Source organism: Leptonychotes weddellii, chromosome 5 (assembly GCF_054177405.1).
Source record: "Leptonychotes weddellii isolate Sample4059 chromosome 5, ASM5417740v2, whole genome shotgun sequence".
In the NCBI taxonomy this organism is placed as follows: Eukaryota; Metazoa; Chordata; class Mammalia; order Carnivora; family Phocidae; genus Leptonychotes; species Leptonychotes weddellii.
The window spans coordinates 18,335,734-18,362,499 of record NC_138373.1 but is presented as its reverse complement, the minus strand read 5'-3'; the positions used below and the strand labels follow the sequence as shown (position 1 = coordinate 18,362,499).

At 40.3% G+C, this 26,766-nt stretch overlaps 1 protein-coding gene across 10 annotated transcripts in view; it reads left to right on the top strand.

Moving 5' to 3' along the window:
* Window positions 1-26,766, top strand: part of TNRC6A (trinucleotide repeat containing adaptor 6A) — a 102,059-nt gene that overhangs the window by 40,484 nt on the left and 34,809 nt on the right. For 5 of the 10 annotated variants that reach the window (XM_081819819.1, XM_081819823.1, XM_081819818.1 and 2 more), the window contains exons 5-6: window positions 13,180-13,611; window positions 23,045-25,627. The exons of 1 other annotated variant lie outside the window; for it this stretch is intronic. In XM_081819819.1, the coding sequence (XP_081675945.1) occupies window positions 13,180-13,611; window positions 23,045-25,627 (3,015 nt within the window). The remainder of the gene's footprint in view (window positions 1-13,179; window positions 13,612-23,044; window positions 25,628-26,766) is intronic. 4 more of the 10 variants (XM_081819824.1, XM_031037296.2, XM_081819825.1 and 1 more) reach the window with 2 other exon arrangements.

Genomic DNA, 26,766 nt, shown 5'->3' with positions numbered 1-26,766 from the left:
AGTAGTGCAATTGCTGGATCATATGGTAGCTCTATTTTCAACTTTTTGAGGAACCTCCATACTGTTTTCCAGAGTGGCTGCACCAGCTTGCATTCCCACCAACAGTGTAGGAGGGTTCCCCTTTCTCTGCATCCCCAGGGCCATTTTATTTCTAGCAGATGTAGGTGTGTTTGCTTATAAATACCAACAAATTATTAAATAACAATGAAAGATTTTGTAACTTCAGATGTTTGTGATGAGGCTGGGGTGGGGCAAAGACGGGGAAATAGGAGAAAAGCAGAGATCGGTGCAGTCAACAAAGCAAACTATTGTTGGAAAGTAGATTCAGGGACCAATGATCCCATAGTTGTTGGAGGCTTGTGGGAGTATCCTAAGGTTGTATCCTAAGCCCTGAGATTCTGCCTTGACAACAGTCAGGTCTTCAGTTTCAAAGAAAACAAATCAGGGACGCCTGGGTGGCTCAGTCAGTTATGCGTCTGCCTTCAGCTCTGGTCGTGATCCCGGAGCTCTGGCATTGAGCCCCATGTCCGGCTCCCTGCTCAGTAGGGAGTCTGCTTCTCTCTCTCCCTCTGCCTCTCCACCCCGCTCATGCTCTCCCTCTGGCTCGCTTGCTCTCAAATAAATAAAACCTTAAAAAAAATAAAAAACCTACGGAGGAACAAACACACCTTTAAAAAAAAAACCAAAACAACAAATCAGGAGTCTTCTGGTTTAAATTTTGGAGAAGTCAGGAGAGATTAGCAAGAATAGCTTTATCAGCTATAACCAGGTAAGAGAAAGCTCCAGACTAGGAAATAACACAGTATATGTCCTAATTTGCACTTTTATGTTCTTCAGTTCTAATATAAGAGTAGTAGCTGTGCTTCAGAACGTGTACTGAGTGACAGCGCTCTCTCGGCTATAGCCTCAGTGGAAATGCACTTGATAAAACCAGCTGCAAAGACAGCATTTGGCCTGAAGCAAAAAGTATTGAATCTTCTACTGAAGATGATAATCATGGAATTCTAGCATCAACACAGCATGGTGTTAAAAGTCCAGGCTTCTGAGGGAGATAGCATTGGATTTGAATATTGTCTTTATGATTCTTGTTTCTCTGACCTTGGGCAAGTTCCTTAACCTCCATGCCTCAGTTTGACTCTGTGGAAAGGAGATAATCCAGGCTACTTGATGTGGGAATGAAATAATATAGAACATAAATCACAGGACCGGAGGCTAGTAAATGCTGAGTATAGACATCTTATTATAGAAATTTTTGATTTGCAGCTTTCAAAGTGACTAAGCTATAATTAGTGACTTTCCTATTTTTGGATAGTTTGATTTTGCTCTTATAAGTAAGGGGAAACTTAATTTATACTAGGAGGAACATTGGTTTGGGGGTCTGATTTGGTTTTAAATTTCAGCTCTGCCATTTACTAGATGTTTGATCATGGGCAGCCTTCTTCTAAGCCTTAATTGCCTCATCTGTAAAATGGAAATAATATTTCAAAATTACAGAATCATGAGGCTAGAGCGATATCAGATATAGTGCCTGGCATTTAGCTGATACTTAGTGAATTTTAATTCCCACCCCTGTGGTTGCGCAGTATTCTAGCAACCTTTCAGCCTCTTGACTGGGCATACCAGCAGTGTCCCCAGTCACTTCAGAGTTCCTCCTCACCCAGATGATGATTAGGTTTTTCCTCTCATTAAAGTAGAGCCCAGCCCAGCATGGGTGAATCACAGTGCAGCGTCTCTGCCATAGTGCAAGGAATAGGTCTTGCAACACGAGAATGGGATATATCTTTATAAATTCGGCAGGCCCAAATTGGTACTTTATTGCTTTGATTTATATTTGTTTATTGGTAAAATGGAATATCATGTGTTTAATTACTTGTGCTTTTTTCATTTTATGAATTGCCCATTCTTGTTCTTAGCCCATTTACCTCCTGGACCTTAGAGCTTTTGTTACCAGTTTACACGAGCTCTTTGTATAATACGCTTATTAGCATTCTGTCTCATATATTTGATGCAAATATTTCCAACATTATGGACTATATCATATGTTTGAAGTTGTTCTGAGGATGAGATACCAGGCAGAAATACCTAAATTTTGCTCGATAGTAGACCCTGCAAGGGGGTATATATGCAGAGGATGCAAATATATATTTCAGAAGAAGAAAAGCAAAATTAAATAATCTTTATACTTTTAGCTTAAACTCTGGCCCTAAACTCTAGTGACTCTGTGGAATGTTTCCTTGTGTTAGCTTTAGGGGCCTTACCCCAAAACAGTACCTCTTTTCCTTCTGTTAGGAAAGTTGGGGTAGGCAGTGGGAGGGGAGAGAGAGTGAGTCCCTTTAACTTGTTCTAAAGGGCAAATATTTTTCCACTTTGCCTTTTAATTTGGAATAAACACACACACACACACACACCCTTGCAAAAATAAACTATACTGCATAATTTTATTTGGTCAAACTTAACAATTTTTTATTAATTACTTGACTGACTTATGTTGAGAAAACCTACCGTTTACCCAGATTTAGAAAAAATTTTGCCTGTGTTTTCTAAAAGCTTTTAAAAATGCCAGCATTTTATAGCATTATTAACTGTTTGATTTATCTGAACTTTATTTCATTTTTTTAAGAGAGAGCATGCAAGTGGGGGCGGGGCGGAGAATCCTAAGCAGGCTCCATGGGCAGCTTGGAGCCTGACACGGGCTTGATCTCATGACCCTGATCATGAGATCATGATCTGAGCTTAATCAAAAGTCGCATGCTTAACCAACTGAGCCACCCAGGCGCCCCCTGAACTTTTTTTTCTAATAAAAAAGAAAAACCAACTAACCATCCTGTATTTCCTAAATAATTTGTTATCGTCAGTGATTTAGGACATTTCCTTTATTGCATAACTTTTGTGGTCCTTCTTGATTTTTTTTTTTTTCCCCTCCAAATTTCAGTGTTTTGGGGACTTTGGTTGTTGCTCCTGTTACTGACTTCTAGTTGAATTGTTAGGTGTTAATCTTTTTTTTTTTTTTTGAGTCACAAATGGAAGTCAGAAGCTCTCTAGATGTAGCTGCAGTATCTGCCAGAACAGTTTTCCAAATTTACTTTCCAAATTTACTTCCAAATTTACTTTTCCAAATTTACATGAGAACCACGTGTGACCCTTGTTTTAAGAAATACAGATTCTGACTTAGTAAATCTGTGAGGCTGAAGAGTCTTTTTTTTTTTTTTTAAGAAGTATCCCATAGCAGTTATAATTAAACAAATTTAAGGATCACTTCTAGAATTTTAAGTTATGAAAGAGACTGCAGGGCAGTCTGACTTTTTTTCTTTTAAAGCATGTGCCTCTCTGCCTGAAAACTGTATCTTTTATCATCCCACTGTTCTGAATCTCATATATTTGGACAAGATGTGATGGATAGGTTAACTACAGATCTTGGAAATACCATGCTGTGAATATTGTGTGGATATCCTCCAGCTGTTAGAAAAGGTCCGTATTTTAGAACAGATTGCTCAGGCATTTTGCTGAAGAGTAGAGGATTGTATCGAGGCAAATCAGCTATGTTTCTCTTTGTGTTAGTAATTTGAGGTGGGAGATGTTTGAGTAGGAAGATCGAGTTCCCGGAGGGACTGGAGGTAGGTGCTTCCCTAAGACCCAGGAAAGGGTATGCTTCCCGTTTCTGGATGATTTGTGAAGTGAATTAAAATTAAATGAATTCAGTGTAATACTTATTTTAAATTCAGTATTTAATTTTGAATCGATTATAAGATGCCTTGTTGCATGGTATTTTTCCTTACTTTAGGAACTTTTTAACCGAAATGTTAAGATTTTTTTGTACCTGTGTAAAGTATAAATACGGTGTGTTATATTTCATATTAGTTTTTAAGTCGTATTTTTCAAGTTGTCACAATAGCCATATAGTTCAACCTACTTGCTAAGGATCAGCAGAAGTTAATGGATTGACAAGCATTTAGGTGTTTTCCAGGCTGACTAGTGGCACTTAAAACTGCAGCCGTTTGTCCACAATGAAAATTCTAGCATTACCTCTGTGTGTATCAACTTAAAAGCCAGACTTGCCCCCTCTGTGCCCTTCAGCATTCCAGAACGAACTGAAGTTAGTATAGAACAGGGAATGTGTATCATACAGGGGAATTATATTATAAATCATCCATGATGCTTATTAATGAATAAGAAGAGGATTTTTATAGTAGTACAATGTTTGGCCAAGTTGTAAATAAATTTGATTTATAGGCTCAATTTTAATCAAACAGTTCGCTCTTCGCACTGTTTAACCGGCTGGCTTCTTGTTTCCCCTCCTGTCCCTCTTAAAATACAAGGCGATGGAATTTGAGTTACTGGGCCTCAAATACAGGGGAAGCTGGTGAGCAGTACCTCCGTAGCAGTAAAGTGACACTGTACCTTTCCTCCATTTTCTGTGGAAAGCTCTGGAGTTGGAAGGCAACAGAAGTTGGAAACCCCCTTCTTTGGAATTTCTTGGCATAGAGAATTTTCTCATCTGCTTGAAGTTTTCATCAGGTGTGTGCTTTTTGAAGCTGTGTCCCGATGTGACGTTGCTACTGCCGTTCATCCGTAAAGCTGCAGAACTGATGGCACCCGCGCTTGTTGGCGCTGACTCTGGTCCTGAGGCAGATTCTGTCAGGGGAAGACTAGTGAGAGCTGCAGGCAGCTAGAATGATTGGTTTGAGAGTTTAGGCTTAACAGGATGATTGATTACTTATTGGAAGCATTAACCGTAGGGAAGAAAGACAAATCTTGTATGTGGTGTTGCTTGATAATGCAGTTACAATTTAAATGTACTACTTGGTAGCATGGTAGCTTTTTTTCCAGAAGTTATTTTGTGGCTTTTAAAAGCCTAAAATCATTCTCTGTGATGAAGATTTTAAAGAATGTTTACAGATGACTTTTATTTTTTAAAATACCCTTTGAGCAATGGTAAGGATTTTCCTAAGTATCAAGCATTTGGAGTTTAACCTAATTATTGACAGCTAGAAATGTTGCCTTTTATTTTCTGGAAACACTGGCTTGTTACTCAATTGCTTTAGTACATTTTTATCTTGTTGATTACACCTACTCATATTTGTTTGAGAAGGTAGGATATTTTCTCTTAATAAAAATAAGAAATTCTTAGGAAAATCCTGTACTTTTGCTTTTATGTGAGAATAAAACTAGGAGCTTTCATGGGTACTCACCATTTGCCTTCAAAGAGCTTAACATGATGGTTTTGTTTTTCCTGTATAATGACACATTTTGAGATTAGAAATAGTTACTTTTGGTAAATTTAAAGTTTGCCTAAAGCAGTCTTAAAAAACACTGTGTATTCCATAGATGTGTATTAAGTATTATTTTAAACTGGTAATTTCAACTATTTCAGTTCTTTTAAGAATTCAAACACAAATCTGTATATGGTTTTTATTTTTTGGAGGGCAATTTAATGTTTCATTCTGTTAAAATGAAATCATGTCTTAAAATGACATTTTTGTCTACTATGCTGTTACTTAAGCCAGTATTTCTAGAAGATTTACAATGTAGCCAATATGAAAACTCTTACACAAAGCTAAGTTATAGACTTTGGTGGAAAGATACAAAAAAAAAAGGAAGGGCTTGAGGTATTAAGTGGTGGTAATTCAGGATGTTGATGGCTGCTTTATATTTAGACTGTTGTTTCTATTAAACTTGTAGATAGCCAGTAGGGAAGTTCACTCATTTACTATTTTCTGAAATAAATTTATATAAATGGCATTTTAAATATTATTTTAAATCTTAAAAGAAGTAAATATTAATATAATTTTAATTATTAATAACAGTAAATAAAAATTTTTTTACAAATTGAGAACTTGGTGTATTTAGGATTTGGGATATTAAATTGTCTCTTATCTAATCTTGGTTTTTTTTTACCTGAACGTAAGACAGTTGCTGTGGGGTTCCCCCCCCCAATTAATAGACTGTTTTTTCGAACAGCTTCAGGTTTACAGAATGATAGAATGTTTATACATAAGAAATATCAAATACATGAAAGTAGCAAAAGTTAATTGTAGTATTGGTTCTTTTATTGTTTTGCAAAGTGGGAAGTCTTGATTTGGATCATGATTTAGGAAAATGTTGGTTTGAATTCTTTGCATGAGTAATTTCTCCATTCTAAAAAAAATTTTTTTTAATTGTTTATTTCTGGGCCTATTCAGCTTTTGCCCGTCTGCTTTAAACTGTGCGAAAGACCAGTTGGGTCACAGTATGGCAAAAAATGTAACATAAAAAAATTGTAGTGCCTATGTGTGTTTTGTACTGACTGAATGAAATTCCTTTAAAATAACTTTTCTGGTGTTACGGACAATATGATGTTATGGCTGATAAGGGTATCTTCCCAGATTAACAGTCATATTAACTTGTTCTCTGGATGCTGGCTCTGGTTGTTTTTGTTTTTGTTTTTGAGCAGAGATCTGTAACCACTGAGTTATCAGCAACATACTAACCAGCTACCATCATCTTCCTTACTCTTTCTGCTTCTCTTTATCATTCTCTCTCTTCTTTACTGGTTCTTAATTTTTCCACCTCTTAAATGTTCACGTGCAATGTCATTCGGTATTGTTCTGTGGGTTCACTCATCTCATATGCTGGTAGTTCTTCAGTTGTTCATTCAGCTAGCAGTTCTTGGCCATTTGCTGTATTTGGTGCTGGGAATGCCAGTGATAAAGGGAAGGAAAAGCCAGCGCTTAAAGTAAGCACGTGCAGTGAAAGGGATGCATTAAGAAGAGTTTTATGGGAATGGAGGAGGGGAAATTGCTTGTCATAAAATGCTTTTAAGATTAGCAGAACATAGGGTGGGCGTGGGTGGCGATTAGTTGTTTCCTAGGAAAGGTGGACACAGATTTCCAAGAAATGCATCAGGTCATTTTAGACACAAAGAACATCATGAAAAAGAATGGTACCTTTTGGAGTGTTGCACACACTTGGTGTGAGAGAGAAGGAAACGTGTGTGGACATAACAGGATATGAATCTGGTCAGGCCAAGGACTTTAGATGATTTCTGAAGTTACTTTAGTGATATAGATAACTTGGGCAGAGAGAAGAGAGATTTGGGGGAGAGGGTGAAGATTGGGGGGGGGGTGTCAAGATGTAAGCCAAGGAAGACCAATCAGGAGGTTTTTGCAAGAGTAAATTGATGGAGGGCCAAAATCACAGCAGGGACATTATAGATGATAAGGATGCATTTGAATTCTATCAAGGAGATAATCTACTGGGGATAGGGAGAATTTGAGGAAGAAATCCCTGCTTGAGTAAATAGTGAGACCATTTTCTAAAATAAATGACCCCTTCTCTCCTATCTCTCTAGCAGTCCTGACTTATCTTGCCTTTACTTCTCGTCTTCTGTCTGCTGTGGGAACCCATCCTTTAGGTCTTGCCATTTCTTCTCATTCTACTCATGATTTTTTCCCACCTGTATGATGAATCCTAAATTTATATTTTTAGTTCATACTTTTACTGAGCTTTAGAACCATATATTCAGTTGCATTCTACACATGGCTATCCTATATCAGTGGTTTTCAGAGTTTTTCTGAAGATTCCAGAGAGGCTGCCTGAAACTGTCATGAGATCCACAATGTCGAACTATTTTCATAATGATAGGAAGATTTTGTCTTACTCACTTTTTTTCTCATGAGTACATAGTGTTTTCTAGAGGTTCCATAATGTGGATGTTACAACAAATTGGATGCAGAAGCAGATGTGAGACTGTACCTGCTTTTCTGTTAAGCCACATATTAAAGAAATTTGGAAGAATGTAAAACAGTGTATGCTTTTCACTGGCTTTCTGTTTTGGAAAATAGTTATTTCAGAAAATATATATTCATTCATGTAAGAGTTTATTTTTTAAATGAATTTTTTTTTAATTTCCCTGTTTAAATATCAAATATGGTAAATATAATTGTAACCCATAGATGATTTTTGGTGTTTTCAATAACTTTTAAAAATGCAAAGGGGTCTTGAGACCAAAATGTTTGAGAGTTGCTGTCCTGGAGTAACAACAAACCTAACACATTAAAAACTAAACTCATTCTCTCTCATGCATTTCCCAAACTCAGTTTTTGTCTTCTGTTTCATGTCTTGGTAAATGGTACCACTGACTACCCACCTTCCAGGCCAGAAACCTGAGGGTCATCTTTACTCCTCTTTTTTTAACCTAGGTGGTAATAGTGGTCACTCACATTTATTGAGGTGCCAGGTGCCAGGTACTATTCTCAGTTCTTTACATCCATTATCTTGTTAAAACCTCACAACAACCCTACATGGTAGAGGTATTCATACTTATCCCTGTTTTACAGATAAGAGAACAGAGGTACGGGGTGGTTAAGTACCTGGCCCACGGTTATACATCTAGTAAGATGCAGAGCCAGGATTTGAATCTAGTCAGTCTTTTGAACCTGCACTTCTTTGTTCTGGAACAGTTTATGTAGATTGAGATGATACGTTTCTTGAGGATTTTATATGCACATTCCCTATAAAGTCATCTGGGCCTCATGCTTTTTAAAGAGGTAAATCTTGGAGTTTTTCAATGTCTTCTGTTATTATAGGATCTTCTCCTCTATAAGCTGATCTTGGTAAATTATATTTTATAGAGCAGACGCTGGGCAACTATAGCTTGCAAATTTGGCCCATTGCCTATTTTTGTATATCAGGTTTTGCTGGAACAGAGCCACATCCATTCATTTATGTGTTGTCTGTGGCTGGTTTTTGTGCTACAACAGCAGAGCTGAGTAGCTGCAAGAGAGACTGGATGGCCTGTAAAGCCTAAAATGCTTACTGTCTGGCCCTTTACAGGAAAGATTTGCCAAGCCATGTAATGGAACATTGTTCCATTTAGCTGGTTTTGTTTTACAGGTATAGGTTATACACAGTATTTTCTTGTATTTCCAGAATCTCTACATTTGGAGTTACGTCTCTCTTTTTTTTTTTAATCCCTGAACTATTTATATTTCTTCTTTTTTCTCCCCATTGTTTGGGATTACTAAAATTTTGTCAGACTTAATTTGTAATAGTGTTGGTGTTCCATCTTCTGCTGTGCTCTTCAACAGTTTAAATAGCATTAGACTTAGAGTTCCATATTTCTTAAAAGTATGCTAGTAAAAAAAAAAAAAACAACGTATGGCAATATTGATCAAACTGTCTGATCCTGATGGGTGATTTCATCAATTCCTCCATTTCTTCTATGCTAATTAATCTTTATTTTCTTGCCTCTTGTGGGGCCAGTGTTAAATCCTTCCTCCATCTTTTCAAATTATTTATAGAGTTGAGCCTAAAGAAATACCTTAATTTTAAAAAATCATTTTTTTCCATTTTTGTTTTTTAAAAATTAGGTTAACTAGTTAATTTTTTTCATAAAGTCATGCCTTGGAGTTATTAGTTCACCTCTAAAGTCATTGATTGCTACTTTTATCTTCACCAATTCCTTCTTCTGCTTCCTTTAGGTCATTTTTTAACTTGAGTAAGATGCTTTATATTCATTCTTGTTTGTTGAAAATAATTAAGACCAGGAGTTTTTCCCTTACTGCTGGTTTAGTCTTATCTTAAAACTTATTATGTGTGTTGTTTTCACTGGTATTTTCTTGATAAACCTGCAGTTCTGGTATTTCTTCTTCAGCTCAATACTTAAGGCATTTTTATTTGCTGGTTTTGTTGTTTCTAATGTGATTGCATTGTAATTCAGAAATACCATCTGTATTATTTGTACTTTTTGTAATTTAGTGATGTTTTCTATAGTGCTGTATGGTGTGTGTGTGTGTGTGTGTGTGTACACGTACATACTTTCTATGACTATTCCATGGGTATTTGTCAAGGTGTTACCTGTTTTCAAGGTAGGTGGTTTTGCTTTTTTTTCCCTTCAGTTTTTCTGTCTCCCATTTGATTTACATTTGATACTAAAGTTTGGTACATAGGATTCTTAGCTGTTTATATCTTTTTAGTTGGTTTCTTTTATCAGTATGAGATATCTCATTCTTTATGATGCTTTTCTGATTGAAATTTTTAAACCTGACATTAATGTTGCTTTTATTTAAATTTTGTTAGCATTTTTGGTCCTATATCTGTCTTTGTTCTTCCCCCCCCCCAACTTCCTGTATTGTTTTATTTCAGGACTGATTTTTGCAAAGTATTCCTTAAGTTTTTATTTTTATTTTATTTTATTTTTTTTTAAAGATTTTATTTATTTATTTGACAGAGAGAGACACAGCGAGAGAGGGAACATGAGCAGGGGGAGTGGGAGAGGGAGAAGCAGGCTTCCTGCGGAGCAGGGAGCCCGATGCGGGGCTCGATCCCAGGACCCTGGGATCATGACCTGAGCCGAAGGCAGACGCTTAACAGGCTGAGCCACCCAGACGCCCAAGTTTTTATTTTCTTAACAAACTAAAGACCCTTTATTAACAAGTGAATTTAACTCATTCACATTTATTTTGATTACAGATCTTTGGGGCCCTATGCTGGGCATCTTCTTTTGTAGTTCTTATTAACTGCAGTTCTGGAATAATTTTTTATTGCCTTTTCTGTATCTGTTGAACGGATCAGGTTTTCTTGTTTTCTCATTTTTTTCCCTCTTTCTGGTGGTTTGGATATTTACTGACATAATTAACCTAAATTTTAACTGCACATACACAATAGCCAAAATTATTCAGTAATTATATCTGTTACCCAGCAACCCCATCCTTACCTCCCTACCTACACACACTCTTAACTTCTCCTTTATTCTGCTAGTATGTTTCATGTTTACATCTGAGATTTCACTTCAGATTATTTAGTTCAGTTTTATAATCAATAGTTACATTGTCTTAATGTTTTTACTGGTGTTGGTGAAATTTTCTGGCCCCAGAAATGAGGCCCTATCTCAGCCTTATTTTCCCCGTGACGTTTCATCGATAAGTACAGCAGCTCTCTGAATTTGAGGTAGGGATGGGGCTGCTACATGACCCACGTAAATCCTGCTTCTGAATTCCTGGTCATTTTTAAATGGAGTGTTGAGGTTCTTGTACATTCTTCGTGTAGGCCCTTCACAGTGTTTGCCTGTAGGTTATCTTCTAGTTCCTTGAATGTATTAAAGAACATGTTTCTGTTGCATCTCCTATAAACAATATCTTGTTTGGGTTTTAAATTGTTACAATCTTTTCTTTTCCTGTTAGTAATAAAGTGGCAGGCAAGCCTGTATTTTAGCACTGGATAGTATTATAAGTGTTACAAGGTTACATTCAGTTGCGAAATACCAAGCTGAGCCTGATACTCAACACCTAAAGGCTGAGTTCGAGTTCTTGTGTTCTCTGTGATTTCATAGTTACATGTACTTTATCTTTTTGTTTGTTTCAGAGGTACTTTAGAATATTCTAGTACCTTACTTTCCTTGTGACAAAGGAATATACATTATTGGTACTTTCTGGAAGCATTAAATTGTCTGAGAGACAAAAGTTTCACACATTAAGTAATTAGACCTAGAATGTACTTGACTCAAATTCTTAATGTGAGGCTTTTCAGTTGCCTTCAGGAGGAATGAAAAGACTCCAAGCCACAGATAGAATGCTTGTGACTTTTCAGTGCAGGTCCTCCTGAATGACAGTTTGCTTGTATTACTTCAGAAAAATCAGCCATATTTGAAAAAGGCCAGATCACGTATTAAAAATATATTAGTATTAGTGATATAGGCTAAGTCCACCAGTGGCTCAGAAAGAAGGCCATAGTGAGGCCAGACTGCTAAATGAAGGAGACTCTGGGGGTGAGGGGTTGGGGGGAGAGGAGAGGTGACATGGGGTTCAGTGGCTTACTGGTGACCTTTTGTTTCAGTATCATGCACATTGTAGGCATTGGACAAATATTGCCTTTATTTGGCCCACAGAATAGCTTCTGTTTACTTAGTTTTTACAGTGTGCTGGGTACTAGACCAGGACTTCCTGTACTGTGCAGGCGAGGAGAAGGACACAGAGATAACCCAGTTCTGGGGGCGGGCTATTCAAATTTCAGGCCTGGGGCTCTCAACCCTTGAACAGTGCTTTCTCCGAGTGTCCTCACTGGTCACATGGAGACATTGCACTTATTTATCTGACAGTGGCATCTGTAAAGATGCATCAGACTCACAGAAACGTTCAACTGTTAACAAAAGTGTAAGGTGGTATTGTGCCGATCATTAAAAAATACCCACTCTTCGTATAGCCTTGTATTTGGTGCTCTGTAAGCGGTAACATACTTAACTTTAGGATAGCCCTGCAAGGTATAGGTTTTATCCCCATCTTTCGGAAGAGACCATAGGCTCAGTCAGGTATACACACCTTGCCCAAAGACACAAAGCTTAGTAAAGGCAGCACTGGGATTAAAACCTGGGTCCATCTGGCACCAAAAGTTCATACATTATGCTGCCTCTCTGTAATTTTAGAGATTGGGTATATCTTCACCAGTCTAAGGCATTTCCATCAGTTTATTTATTTAATCTCTTCTAAGAGTCTAGAAATCCACTGTTTATAATTTCACATTGTTCATACAGTAGACAAATGGCTATTTCAGATTTGCTTAAGACAGGGTATCTAAGTTATTTCTCCAACTTTGATTAGTTTCATAGATTTCACTCTGTAATATTTGTATTGACTTCTGCATTCTGAGTTTGTCCTGTTTGATCCAGGCTTTATGTTTTAACAACAAAAATGCTGCTAACTTTGCCTTTTTGTAAAGAAACGATCAGATTGTTTTCTACCCTTTCTGTCTGTTCTTGTGTTATCTTTCAGAGATGAAGAACAGGGACCAAACACATTAAAAATGAGGCAGGTTAGGAATAGTTTCCCGGGAACTGAGGATTCTTTTAGGATGAACAAAACTTGATTCGCCACTTTTGCCCTTTGAGCTGTTGTGAGTTCCGTAGTTGTAGAACCAGTGCTTGTTCTCTGATCAGAATAACACAGGCCAGAGCTGGTGAGCAGGACGTGCCACCCAGGCCAGGGGACGCCAGTGGCATCCGTGCCCTTGTTGGAGGGGTCGTTGCCGCAGTAAAATTGGACTCTCCCCTAAGACCGCCTGAGCCTGTGAATGAGGGTGTCCTCGCACACTTGAACTTTCAGTTCCTTCAGGGTGGTTGTTCTTAGTGCCTTTTTACTTAGATGGCTTACTGTGGAGGTACACTTTACTGGCTAATCTTTTCCACCCCTTTTCTTTTGTTGGGATTAGTGCCAGAACAGATAAAGCCCAGTGTAAGCCAGCCTCAGCCTGCCAACTCTAATAACGGCACTTCCACAGCAACCAGCACTAATAATAATGCCAAGCGAGCCACAGCCAACAATCCGCAGCAGCCACAGCCGCCTCAGCCGCCTCAGCCGCCGCAGCCGCCGCAGCCGCCGCAGCCTCAGCCGCCGCAGCCGCAGCCGCCGCAGCAGCCGCCGCAGCCAGCTCAGGCCTTGCCTCGGTACCCTCGAGAAGTGCCACCGCGATTTCGCCACCAGGAACACAAACAGCTTCTAAAGCGGGGTCAGCATTTTCCTGTCATAGCAGCAAACCTGGGATCTGCTGTTAAAGTGTTAAGCAGCCAGTCAGAAAGCAGTGCTTTAACAAATCAACAGCCACAAAATAACGGAGAGGTGCAGAACAGCAAAAACCAGTCAGGTGAGAGAAGGCCTTTCTTACGAGACTCCAACCGTCCGCATTAGCAGCGCAGCAGGGTGACACGTTCATGGCTTGTTGGGGATCTGTCTGTGCCCGTGCAGGGAGAATCCTAAAATGGTCCCTGTGAGCTGCCTGCCCATCCCACTTTTTAAATGATTACTTTAATCACCTTCCCTCCAGGTTCTACCCATTTTCATAAGCAGCTTATAGCTTAAATCGATAAGACCACAGCTAAAATTGAGCACACACACCCCCCCCCCCACAAGCATATGTCCTAAGCGGTTGTACATATCATTGCAGTGAATCCTCAACAGCCCTGTGAGGCCCAAGTTGTTCTTATCCTCACTTTTCAGTAGAGGAAACTGAGGCACCAAGACTTTCGATCACTTGCCCCATGATCGCTCGGTTACCCTGTGCCCGAGAAAGACCGCCGCAGGTGGAAATGGTATTCAGACAGCACGTGCATTCAGCGATGGCCACGGAAGGGCCTTTCTGAGCTCCGTAATGATGGGGAGGCAGAAAATGTGTGTGATTACAGTTCTCTCAAAGGCCAGTTTGTTTCAGTATGTTCTGATAGGCTCTGACGGTTTGTTTGTCCATTCTTTCTCAAACTGTTTTGAAGCGTTTACTACAAGCCAGATAGAGAATTGAGGAGAATCAAGGTTTCCACGCATGAAACCACTCGCATATACTGGTTAAGAACAAAGTCTCTAGAGCCAAATGGACCAGGTTTTTAAATCCTAGCTCCACATACACCGGTGTTTGTGACCTTGGTCACAACTTAATTGCTTAATTGCTCCATGGGTCTGCGTCTCATCTGAGCAGCCATTGCTCACTGTCCCAGCAGGAGTTGCGCTCTGTCTCTGTGCTCACTTCTGTGTATCAGGACCTCCTCTGTCTGTTTTATTACGGAGCTGCACAGCTACTAAGTAGCGGAGCTGGCGTCACATCAAGATCTGCCTGACTCCAAAGCTGTGCTTGTCACAGCCTTGCTGTACTTTGGCAGCACACTGGATGTCGTAGGTACGGAGGAAGAGGACACAGATGTGATTTTTCTAGCATAGGTAATTAGGGCAGCACATTATTATTGGAAAGGATACAAACTTAAACTGTGACCCTGAGTTAATACTACCCCTGTAACCACTTACTACCGTATGTGGGCTTGACCAAATCACTTAACTTACCTCAATCCTCTCCTAAGCTGTAAAGTATGGACATTAGTGCCCAACCTATATGGTTGCTTTGAGTATTAAATTATGTGATTGGTTTAAGCGCATAGCTTAGCACCTGATATTTAGGTACTGAATGAATTATCTTCCCTCAAACTTTTACAGAAGGACCCGTACTTTTCAGGAAGAAGAGTCTGATTTAGACATATGACATGTAACACCAAGCAGTTAATTTGGCTTGACGTTCATCTGAGAAATGAGATTGAAAGCAGATACAGTGAGTCATCAGTATGTTTTTTAAAAATGTGATCAAAGCCTTAGGAGAGGTTACTCGCACAGCGAATGCTTGAGTACCTATAACAAGCTAAACAATGGTGGTATCACACTTAACAAAATGAACAAGGAAGTGGGCTTAAATTTAGAAAATGGTATGTTGAGTATCATTTTCAAAATTTGGAAGATGAAAGAACAAAGCTGTTTTTGAAATGGAAACAATAGGAGTGTAAGAAGGTTTCTCACAAATGGGTATGGGTCAAAAATCCCAAAGGTATTATAGATATGCATTCAGATGAAAAGAAGGCCTATGTGAGCATAGGAAGAAGTCTTCAACAAAGGCTGAGAAGGACAATTACCCTGCTTGTTTCGCAGAGGACTTTACGAGGGGGCACTGCGTTCATGTGGAGGTGGGGATAGAAGCCAGGAGGGTGCAGCAGTCTCTGGCTGAGGTCTGGAATTGATGTGGATGACGAAGGCAGAGCACTCTGCAAGAAAACCTGATTTGTGCTTTTGTCTTTTTTAAAAAACATTTGTGAATCCCACTTACCAGCATATGTCACATATTTATATTAAAATATCTGTGTAGATGCTACAAGGAGTAGCAACTTGAGCCACATAAGAGGCCGTCGGGTGTCTGTGAACTAGGGAAGGCTTCTTAGACCGTTAGGTCTGCCCTGGCCTCTGAGGTTATTTACAGTGCTAAGGATCATAGTGACCCGGTGACTAACCCTGCTGGGGTGCTCACTGCAGCACACACACTGTGTTAACATTCAGTCCTCACCTTACAGGCTAGAGATCGGTGAAGAGCAATGTCGTGTACATTATAAACAGCATCAGCGATGGTCCGGAAACACAAAAGTTGTGTGTTGTGAATCACAGGTAGTTCACAACTGTGCAAACATAATCTTAACTGCTTTCATTTTTGTATTTGTGTTTCACTTTTTTGTTTCCTGAGCAAATACAGTTAATGGAGTAGATTTGATGGGTGGGTCAATACATACAATAAATACATACACAGATATTTACTTACGTTTTCATGATAAAAGTGAGGGGTGCAGTGCTGGATACACCTCCCTTGTCCTCACGTAATTCAGTTCTTGTTCATTCCGTGCAGAGAGCAGGGATAGTCCTTAGATGAGAGTAGGTACTTTATAAAATCAATCAGAGGTCCTAAGTTAAGCACCTTTGCAGGCTAGCAGGTAAGTGAAGTAGAAGATGAAAAGGAGTGATGGGAACAGGGGTACTGACTTTGTACCCCACCTGAATACCTTTACACGCCTTTAGAGCCCTACTCTGGTCAAACCAGACAGCGCTGTAGGCTCAGCTGCCGGTTTGTGACTAGACCTCAGGCACTTAGTGATGCTTTCAGTCAACATCAAGACTTCTCCTGGGCAGTTGATTTCTTAGAGCCTTAGGATGTTGGGCTCTGCTACCGCCCAAATAACTCTTCAAGCTGGGGGACTTACGGGGCTTCATGTAATAGAGGATCTAGGAGGGAGGCACTCATACACCTAACAGGGCTGGCAGCAGTATTGTTCTTATGGTCTAGAGTGTCCCAACCCACATTTTATCATTCAACTGACATGTACCATAAAGCTAAAAGAGTAGAGAAACAAATACCCATGTACCCTGCACCCAGATCCAGCAGTTGTTAATGTTTTCCCATCTTGACTTCACACGCATACCTCCTTCCCACTCCTTCTTCCTTCACCTTCCTCGTCATAAGTACATGCATATGCACACATGTGCACATTCATTATACTTCACCTTTAATTTTCCACAGGAAATTCCCTAAGAATAAGGATAGTCTCCTATACAACCGTGATACCATGATCCACCCTTAGGCAAAAGGGGAGACACATTCAGCAAATCCTGTAATAGGTAGTTTGTGTTCACATTTCCACTGGTTGTCCCAAGAATGTCATTGTTTGTTTATAGTACGATACCATTTATATAAAATACAAAGCTTCTATATTGCTTAGGGATGAGTTCAGATTTTGAGTGGTTACCATTCAGTGACCCACTGGGGAAGGAAGGAGATGTGATCAGAGAAGAGGTACACAGGAGTATTCTTTGTTAGTGTATTAAGGGGAAGAGTATGTGGGTATTGTCTGTATTACTCTTTATAGCCTTTACTGTGTTTGAATTTTTCTTTCTTTTTAAAGAACCTCAAGGACATTTGAGCTATATTGGTGAATGACCAAGAAATGGGGCTGTTTTAATGAAAAGAAATGTTAAGTTTCCAGAGACATTTAAAGATGAAAATATTGTCCATCTGCCTGTGCTCTTTACTGTCTTTTCACTGTAGTGTCCATCCTTCTTGTCCTGGAACTTCCGCTTCTTGCTCTCTACTTGGACCTCTTCCCCCTTAGTCTATAAACGTAGTTACGTTTGTATCATTAAAAAAATTAAACCCCCAATCTCTTGAGGACATTATAGAATGTCTCTCCTCCCCCTTCTTACAGAATAGTCTATGTTTGCAGTCTGTAATACATGACTTCAGTCCTCTGTAATCTGGCTCCTTCCCACTTCACTAAAATAGCTCTTACTAAGGTCATTGGTTTTCTGAATGTCAAATCCAGGCTTAGTGATTTTCAGTTGTAGCTGTGGTAAAAAACAGCCTTTTCCATTTTCATCTTAATAGACACCTACATTTTTTTTTATTGTTGATCACTTTCCTCTTCCTTAAAGCTCATTCTTGCTCTCTTCTTCGACCAGTTTTCAGATTTTATTCCCTCCCATGACTTTGCTTCAGATCTCTCCTGAGTCTTCGATTCATGCCTTCTGGATGTCTTCAGCTGATGCCGGGCCCCTCAAACTCCACACATCCAAAATTGAATTCCTCGTCTTGCCACATACCAGTGTCATTTGCTGAGTTCTCTTGCTCAGAAGGTTGGCACATCCAGTCACCACCCATCTGGAAATCTTAAAATCATGTTTGACTGGCTATCTCCGTGTCTCATAGGCCACTGGTTTCCCATGTCCTGCCGATTCCAACTCCAAAACACCTTTCCACTCTCCTCTCTTGTGTGCACGGCCATCACCACGGACCCGACCCCGTGGAGGCCCTCGCCGTCCGGTCTGGAGGGGCAGCCCCTAGATTGTCTTTTATGCCTGTCTCCCCACCACCCTCACCTCATCTCTCAGACCAGAGACCAGCCCTGATCCGTGCCTTGCATTTGGTTGGGAGTATTGCTTTTGTCGTCTTTAGTCTAGAACAGAGAGTGGCTTGCAGCCCATTTTGGTCCGGTTTTATTGGAAGGCTGCCACGCCCACTCATTTACATGTTGTCTCCGGTGGCTTGCAGGCCACAGTGGCAGAGTGGTTGCCGCAGAGACCGCTCTGGCTGGCAAAACTGAAAGTATTCACTAATTGGGCCTTTACAGAAAAAGTTTGCCAGCCCCTGGACTAGAGGCCAGAATAACTGAAAGAAACATTTTGACCTTTGTCACTGAGTGCTGTTTGAAATGGGCACGCCAGGTTCTCTCATATTCCCAAGTGATGCTATGTCATACTTCCCAGAAATACTCTAAAACCAGAGTACTTTTACTTCTGAAGACTTTGCCCTTCTGGTGAGAATGAAAAGTCTTTAAGGCAGAAGGCACATGTTTAACTATTTTGTTTGTTACGTGCTGTATATTTAATAAGAAAAATAAATTATTTTTCCTGTACCTAAATTCTTCCTGAGCAGATTATTACTGTTTCTTTACAAATCACTTGAATCATCGCCAGTCTTCGCTCTGCCTCCACATATCCCTTTTGATCTTTGGGAATAGGTGCTATGAGATGCACTATTCTTTCTGAGGTGTGGTGCTCGAGTTGCCCCAGTTCTCATAAGGTAATTTTGTGTGAGAATAAGAGCTGATGGTATTATTTTGGATTTACAGTGTTCTTTAGTAAGGCACAATCTTCCAAATCTTCATTTGCCTACATCGGTGCAGTGTGTGAAAATTTGTATTTTGCACCATGCTTAGTAAAACTCAGCTGCCCCCTTTCCTCCCACCAGCTTGGGGCTTCACAGTCTTCCTGTTTCTCACTGTTCCCTGGAAAAACGTAACAGCATTGTTAATTATGTTCCTCTGTGTTTATCCTCTGGATCATTTGTGATGATGGGTTTTGGCTTCCTGTCTATAAGGGAAACACTAAAATTTTCACCTCTCCCAATTCTGAAAGAGTCTCTGTCTCTGTGAAACGTTTTAGTTACGATTGCTGAGGAGTCTTTTTTTCAAAGCTTTAGTTAGACTGGGATCTCCCCACCTCTGTCTTAGCTACACGTTTTTCATAACCAAAAGATCCTTGGTAAATGCAGTTTTTGATATAGCCTTTTAATTTTGGGTTTTTTGAAAGTAGCAAGTAGTTTTTAGATTAAAAATGAAATTAAAAAAAAATTTTTTAATGAAATTTTAGCTAATAAATGCTGATGGTGTCTCTCATTTTCTGAAAATACATAATATATTAGCAAAAGACAAATTTAGACCATGCCCCGCCCCCTCCAAACCAGGTCGTGACCAGATTCGGAGAGAAATTTTTACTAACATTAAAGGTGATAGAGTTTGGTTTGCAAAATGGATCCTGCTATTTGCTGGGGGTTTTTTGTTTGTTTCCTTGCTTGCTTTTGATGTATTCTGACATAAAATGACTTCACATTTTGGGTAAGTAGTCAAATCTATGTCATTTCTTTTGTGGTGTCTTTGCTTTTATGTATAAAATACTCTCACTGGTAACTTCATGGTTTCATCTTTTAACACATTAATCAGATGAAATTATTTTTGATAAATTGATTTTAAGAAATCTTTTTAAAGTATCAAATATTCCTTTTCTCCTACTGATTTAAAATACTAACATTTGACAAACACTTGGGTCTGTCCCTGGCTTCCTGGTGCCGTTCAGCTGAAGCTTAGCTGCTTGGCCGGTGCGGCGCTCGTTAGCTGTCGCGTGACCCTGCGGCGCCCCCCGCACCCCATCCCACTACTGAGATTCTCTTTCTCATTCTCACATGTTTTATGTGAATTTTTAAATCACTTTAACCAAGTTGCAGACTCTTGTTAGCGATTTCTTATAATTGAATTATACTTTAAGAAAGAATATTATTCTATCTTCCTATCCAGGAACAAGTTTCTGTACTTAATCAAGTTGTCTTCTGTGGCCTGCAATAAAACTTAATCATGTATGACTTTACATATTTCTGTTAGCTTTATTCCAAGTTGCTTTATAGTTTTTGTGGCTGTTAGGATCTTTTCTTGGTCACATTTTCTCGTTGACTACTTCTGGTATATAGGAAAACTATTGCTTTTTACATGTTAATCTATTTTGTTTCTTTTCCACTATGCTTACCTTTTTTCTGGGTCCCCATTCATCGGTCAGTACTTCCAGCACAAGGCTGAGTATAAGTGTTGAGGACAAGTACCCTGCCTTTTCCCTGTCCGTATGAGAATGCTTCTGCTGTTTCACTGTTAAATTCCAGGTTTTGTGTTCAGCCTAGGTCGTTTTGTCTGACATTCCCAATCTCGCTTTCTTACTCCTGCTGGGTGGAAGTGGCAAGAAACACTGGCATGTGTGAGAAAACAAATAGTGGCAACAGGTACTTTTACTCACATCTTTGCGGTGATGATAATGGTGATGGTGGCTTGACTGTTAGATCTGGAGAAAAGTGGATGAATTTGGGGCTTGGTGGTGTTTGGGATTTGCTATGCACAGTAAGGTTTTAGGAAACTTACTGAGATGAAGAAAACCATAAAGAAACCGGATTTTTTTTTTGGAGGGGGGGAGAGGCATCTGTGGGGGAATAATCCAGGAGTTAGTGTTCTGTTTGAGACCTTTAAGTAGAGACTTAATGTAAGCAGGTTGTATGATTTCTGATTTTGTTCTCCATGAGATAGACGTGGTGGAGTGGAAAATGTGCTTTGGAGACAGGACTGAAATAATCAGGAGAGTCGTCAGTATGTATTAATTAGTGATAATAACAGCCCTCATTTATTAAGTACCTAATTTGAATCAGATATGGTTCAAAGCATTTTTAATTATTAACCACTTAGTTTTCCAGTGACTGTTTCAGACAGGTGCTATTATTGCTCCCCCTTTACAGTTGAGGAAACTAAGGTACAGAAAGATTGAGGATCTTGCCTGTGATCACACAAGGAAATGGCAGAGCAGCTTTTAAACGCAAGCAGTCTGGTTGCACAGTTGTGCTCTTAGTCACTGCACCAAACTGCCCATTGCAGAGCCCTTCTTTGAAGCTGGCACTGAGCTAAATACTTCACAAAGGACAGTATAGTTAACAGCTGGGTAAAGAGGTACTGTTTGTAGCCCTGTTTTGCAGATTTGGGCATACAACAGCTGCATAGAGCCCAGACATGAATCTTGGTGTCTGTGAGAGTTCCAGCCATGTTCTCAGCCACCTTGCTTTATTATCCAATGCTGAATCCTGCCTTCCTCATGTGATTTGCTATAACTTAACCTCTGGGCCTCGATTTCCCCATCTACAAAGTGAAGGTAGTATCTGTGCTCTAGGGTTGTTCCAAGGAGTCAGTGACAAAAATGCGTAGAAAACATGTGATCCATGATCCGTGCTGAATGATGTTGCTGGTGGTGCAGGTGCTGGTGTATTGGTCTGTTTTTACCCCGTGAGACAGACTGTTCAGTATCCTGTGTTGCGTGAGAAAGACCTTCTCACGGGCACTGAAAGATGACGCACTCTATTTGGCAGCTTAAAACAATGATTCCCAAACAGGGAGTGGAGATCAGAGTCTCTTATGGAACTTTAAGATTCATGTATTTGGTGAATTATATATACACTTTTGGTCTCTCTCTAGTCCTTTTTTCTGCTATTCTTTCTAGCTCATAGTGTTTTGCTGCTTGACAATTGTGCTTTGCGAGAAAATGATGCAAGATGAACCTGATTTTCCATATTAGCAATATACCAGTAGTGAGTTACATTTGTTTTCTAGGCCTGCAATCCCTGGCAGTTGGTTCATTAGGTCTGGGATGTGATTTGAATGTATGTGTTACTTAAAAGCACCACGTAGGATACTGAGTACTATTCTTGGCAAGAACTACAATATAAGCCACCCCCTAAAGACAGTCTAAAGGCAGACATCTTATGCAGGTTAATATCTCTGAGGAACTTTTAACTACCAGATCCTTAAACCGAAGGAGAGGAATGAATCTGGGGAAGTATTAGAAGCATGAGAACTGCTTGCCTCCTACCTGCAGGAAAACAACTAGATGATAATATATAGCAGTGAGTCCCAAGATTATAGGATTCTGTGATTGGTCATTAATGGTGTTTAATGTCAACACTTGATTTTCTAATTGTCATAATTCTGTGATCTCCTATAAAACATGACTATGAAGGTAAATTAAGAATTTTTGTGAAGGAGAATGCAACTAAAAATACTTGCGTGCAGTATTTCAGGTTGAATAAAAACACTAATGAAATGGAAATAAAATGGAAAAGGCTTTGTAGTTTTTATAAACTTGTTCTAATACCCAAAGAGTTGCATGAAAAAGCTCCTCTAAGAAAGGGAAGACGGGAAAGGATTTCTGGTATGTTTCTAATACATGTAGTCAAGTTCGTCCTGTTCACTTGTCCTCACACATCTCCTTCCCAGCCCCTTCTTTCCCATGTCAGGCCTCTAGGCTTGGGTTGCTTCATTATCCCAATACATTACTACCACCTAGTTCTTCTTCACACCAAAATTCTTTTACTTGCTGATAAATACCAGTTTGTTCATTCAGCAGTTATCTGTTGAGAGGGGCTCTTATGTTCCAGTACTGCCCTAGGCTCATAGGATAGCATCAGTGAACAAAGCAGCAAAATACCCTGCCCGAGTGGAATTACTAATTGGATAAGAAAAATTGGTGGCTGGGATATAACCAGTGCCCTTGTAACCATACTGCCAAGTTAATGTCGAGGAACCACATACGTTTATAACATTTATCGCCTTTTCAAACACTTTGTAAGTTTTTGTACTTCTCCTTTATTCTAGATATAAACCACAATACTTCAGGATCCCATTATGAAAATTCGCAGCGGGGACCTGTGTCTTCTCCGAGTGACTCTAGCACAAATTGTAAGAATGCTGTTGTAAACGACTCCCCCGAAAAAGAAGCATGGCCCTCAGTCCCTGGCAGTGATCCAGAGTTGGCTTCAGAATGTATGGATGCTGATTCTGCCTCCAGTTCTGAATCAGAGAGAAACATCACTATCATGGCTTCAGGAAGCACCGGTGGTGAAAAAGAAGGCCTTCGGAATAGCACTGGACTTGGTTCCCAAAACAAGTTTGTGGTTGGTAGCAGCAGCAATAATGTGGGCCATGGAAGTAGTACTGGGCCATGGGGTTTTTCCCATGGAGCCATAATAAGCACATGTCAGGTCTCTGTGGATGCTCCTGAAAGCAAGTCAGAAAGTAGCAACAATAGAATGAATGCTTGGGGCACTGTAAGTTCTTCATCAAATGGAGGGTTAAATCCAAGCACTTTGAATTCAGCTAGCAACCATGGTGCCTGGCCAGTATTAGACAACAACGGACTTGCCCTCAAAGGGCCTGTAGGGAGCGGTAGTTCTGGCATCAATATTCAGTGCAGTACCTTAGGCCAGATGCCTAACAATCAGAGTATTAACTCTAAAGTGGGTGGTTCTTCCACCCATGGTACCTGGGGAAGCCTTCAGGAAACTTGTGAATCTGAAGTAAGTGGTACACAGAAGGTTTCATTCAGTGGTCAACCTCAGAATATTACCACTGAGATGACTGGACCAAATAACACTACTAACTTTATGACCTCTAGTTTACCAAACTCCGGTTCAGTACAGAATAATGAACTGCCTGGTAGTACAGGGGCCTGGCGTGTGAGCACAATGAATCATCCTCAGATACAGGCTCCGTCGGTTATGAATGGCACTTCCCTTTCTCACCTTAGCAATGGAGAGCCAAAAAGTGGAGGCTCTTACGGTACTACGTGGGGTGCCTATGGTTCTAACTACTCTGGAGACAAATGTTCGAGCCCTAACGGCCAAGCTAATGGTGACACTGTGAATGCAACTCTAATGCAGCCTGGCGTAAATGGGCCTATGGGCACTAACTTTCAAGTGAACACAAATAAAGGAGGAGGCGTGTGGGAGTCTGGGGCAGCGAATTCCCAGAGTGCATCGTGGGGAAGTGGAAATGGCGCAAATTCTGGAGGAAGTCGACGAGGATGGGGAACTCCTGCACAAAACACTGGCACTAATATACCCAGCGTGGAGTGGAACAAACTGCCTAGCAATCAGCATTCCAATGACAGTGCAAATGGCAATGGTAAGAAGTTTACAAATGGATGGAAGTCTACTGAGGAAGAGGATCAAGGTTCTGCCGCATCTCAGACAAATGAGCAGAACAGCGTATGGGCCAAAACAGGAGGTACAGTGGAGAGTGAAGGTAGTACAGAAAGCACTGGACGCCTCGAGGAGAAAGCAACTGGGGAAAATCAGAGTAGAGATAGGAGAAAAATTGATCAGCACACATTACTCCAAAGCATCGTAAACAGAACTGACTTGGATCCACGTGTCCTCTCCAACTCTGGTTGGGGACAGACTCCTATTAAGCAGAATACTGCCTGGGATACGGAAACATCACCTAGAGGGGAAAGAAAGACTGACAATGGGACAGAGGCCTGGGGAAGCTCTGCAACACAGACTTTTAACTCAGGGGCATGTATAGATAAGACTAGCCCTACTAGTAATGATACCTCATCTGTATCGGGGTGGGGAGATCCCAAACCTGCTCTGAGGTGGGGAGATTCCAAAGGCTCAAGCTGCCAGGGGGGATGGGAAGATGACTCTGCTGCTACAGGAATGGTCAAGAGCAATCAGTGGGGGAACAGCAAAGAAGAGAAGTCCGCATGGAATGATTCGCAAAAGAGCAAACAGGGATGGGGTGATGGACAAAAATCAAACCAAGGGTGGTCCGTTTCTGCCGGTGATAACTGGGGGGAAACTTCAAGGAGTAACCATTGGGGTGAGGCTAATAAGAAATCTAGCTCAGGAGGTAGTGACAGTGACCGGTCCGTTTCTGGTTGGAACGAACTTGGTAAAACTAGTTCCTTTACTTGGGGAAATAACATAAATCCAAATAATTCATCAGGATGGGATGAATCTTCTAAACCTAATCCTTCCCAGGGATGGGGAGATCCTCCAAAGTCTAATCAGTCTCTAGGTTGGGGAGATTCGTCAAAGCCAGTCGGTTCTCCAGACTGGAACAAGCAACAAGACATTGTCGGGTCTTGGGGAATCCCACCAGCTACAGGCAAACCTCCTGGTACAGGCTGGCTGGGAGGACCTATACCAGCCCCAACAAAAGAAGAAGAGCCCACAGGCTGGGAGGAACCATCCCCAGAATCCATACGTCGCAAAATGGAGATTGACGACGGAACTTCAGCTTGGGGAGATCCGAGCAAATACAACTACAAAAATGTGAACATGTGGAACAAAAACGTCCCAAATGGCAGCAGCCGTTCAGACCAGCAAGCACAGGTACACCAGTTGCTACCATCTGCAAGTGCCATCTCAAACAAAGAGGCAGGCAGTGGCTCTGGTAAGTTTTCATTTAATGGAGTCTGACGGTGTTACAAAATACTTCACAGTATTGTTAGCCTCGTTTCAATGTACGGTTGCTGCTGTAAGATTTGTTTAACAGAGTATTTGGATATGCACACAAAGGACTTTTCCCCTCTGATCCAGGAGGAGCTTCTAGGGAAGAAAATAATAGGGCGTTTAACATCAGGGTACAGAGCTCTGCCTATGGCCGCATTGGTTGTGGGCCTCACATACTCTGTTCTCTGCTAGGAAGACTTCAGAAGGCAGAGTTGGGAAAGTGATGTCAAGTGGGAATGCCCTATACTTCTCAGTTCTTCTGAGTCAGGCCGTTACTTTTTGGTTTTGTTATTTGATTACAGTGTCCCCAGAAATAAAACAAGCATCCAAGTACAATACTCTCTAAATACCAGGTGCTATATTTGGCCTTAGAGGGGATTTATTTAAGTAGGCATGAAATCCAAGTCTGTTAGTTATACAGCGTGTATGTTTGTGTACTTAAAACATTTGATAGTACCTTTCTGACATATTCCAACTCTCATGACAAGGAGCTAGTTCCTATCTGCAGATGATCTTGACAATGACATTTTCATTAAGTGTCATTGGAACGCATTATCTTTGTTAATGGACGTTTTACTGAGTAATAATCAGTCCCTTCGGAAGTAGTGATAGGAGTGTTTTCATGAGCAAACCTTTCAGCATCCAATTTTTTCCCCTCAAGTGTAGTTTATTAATTTAGATTCAATTCTTACAAGAAACAGGTATGTATCTAAGGGAAAGGCTGTTTTGGTTCTTTTGAACAATGTTTATGGCTTTGCTTTGGACAACCTGATACCTCAGAATTTTTAAGAAGCATTGTCCAACATGTATAAAAATAGGGTGCCTAGGTATTTTTAGTCTTGTAGTTATTTTATTTTATTTTGCCCCAGAACAGTGCACTATGTTGAAAGGTTGCACTTACGGTAAAAGTTGTATACCCATACCGTTACCCAGCTTGATTACCTGCTTGGAATCAGTAGGTTTGGCTCAGAATGACTTGACTTTTCCAGGAATTAAATTCATCTTCAAAGGAGGATGACTTGCCATAATTAAGGTCATTCAAAACAATGTGCTCTACACCCAGAGGGCAATTATGAAAGA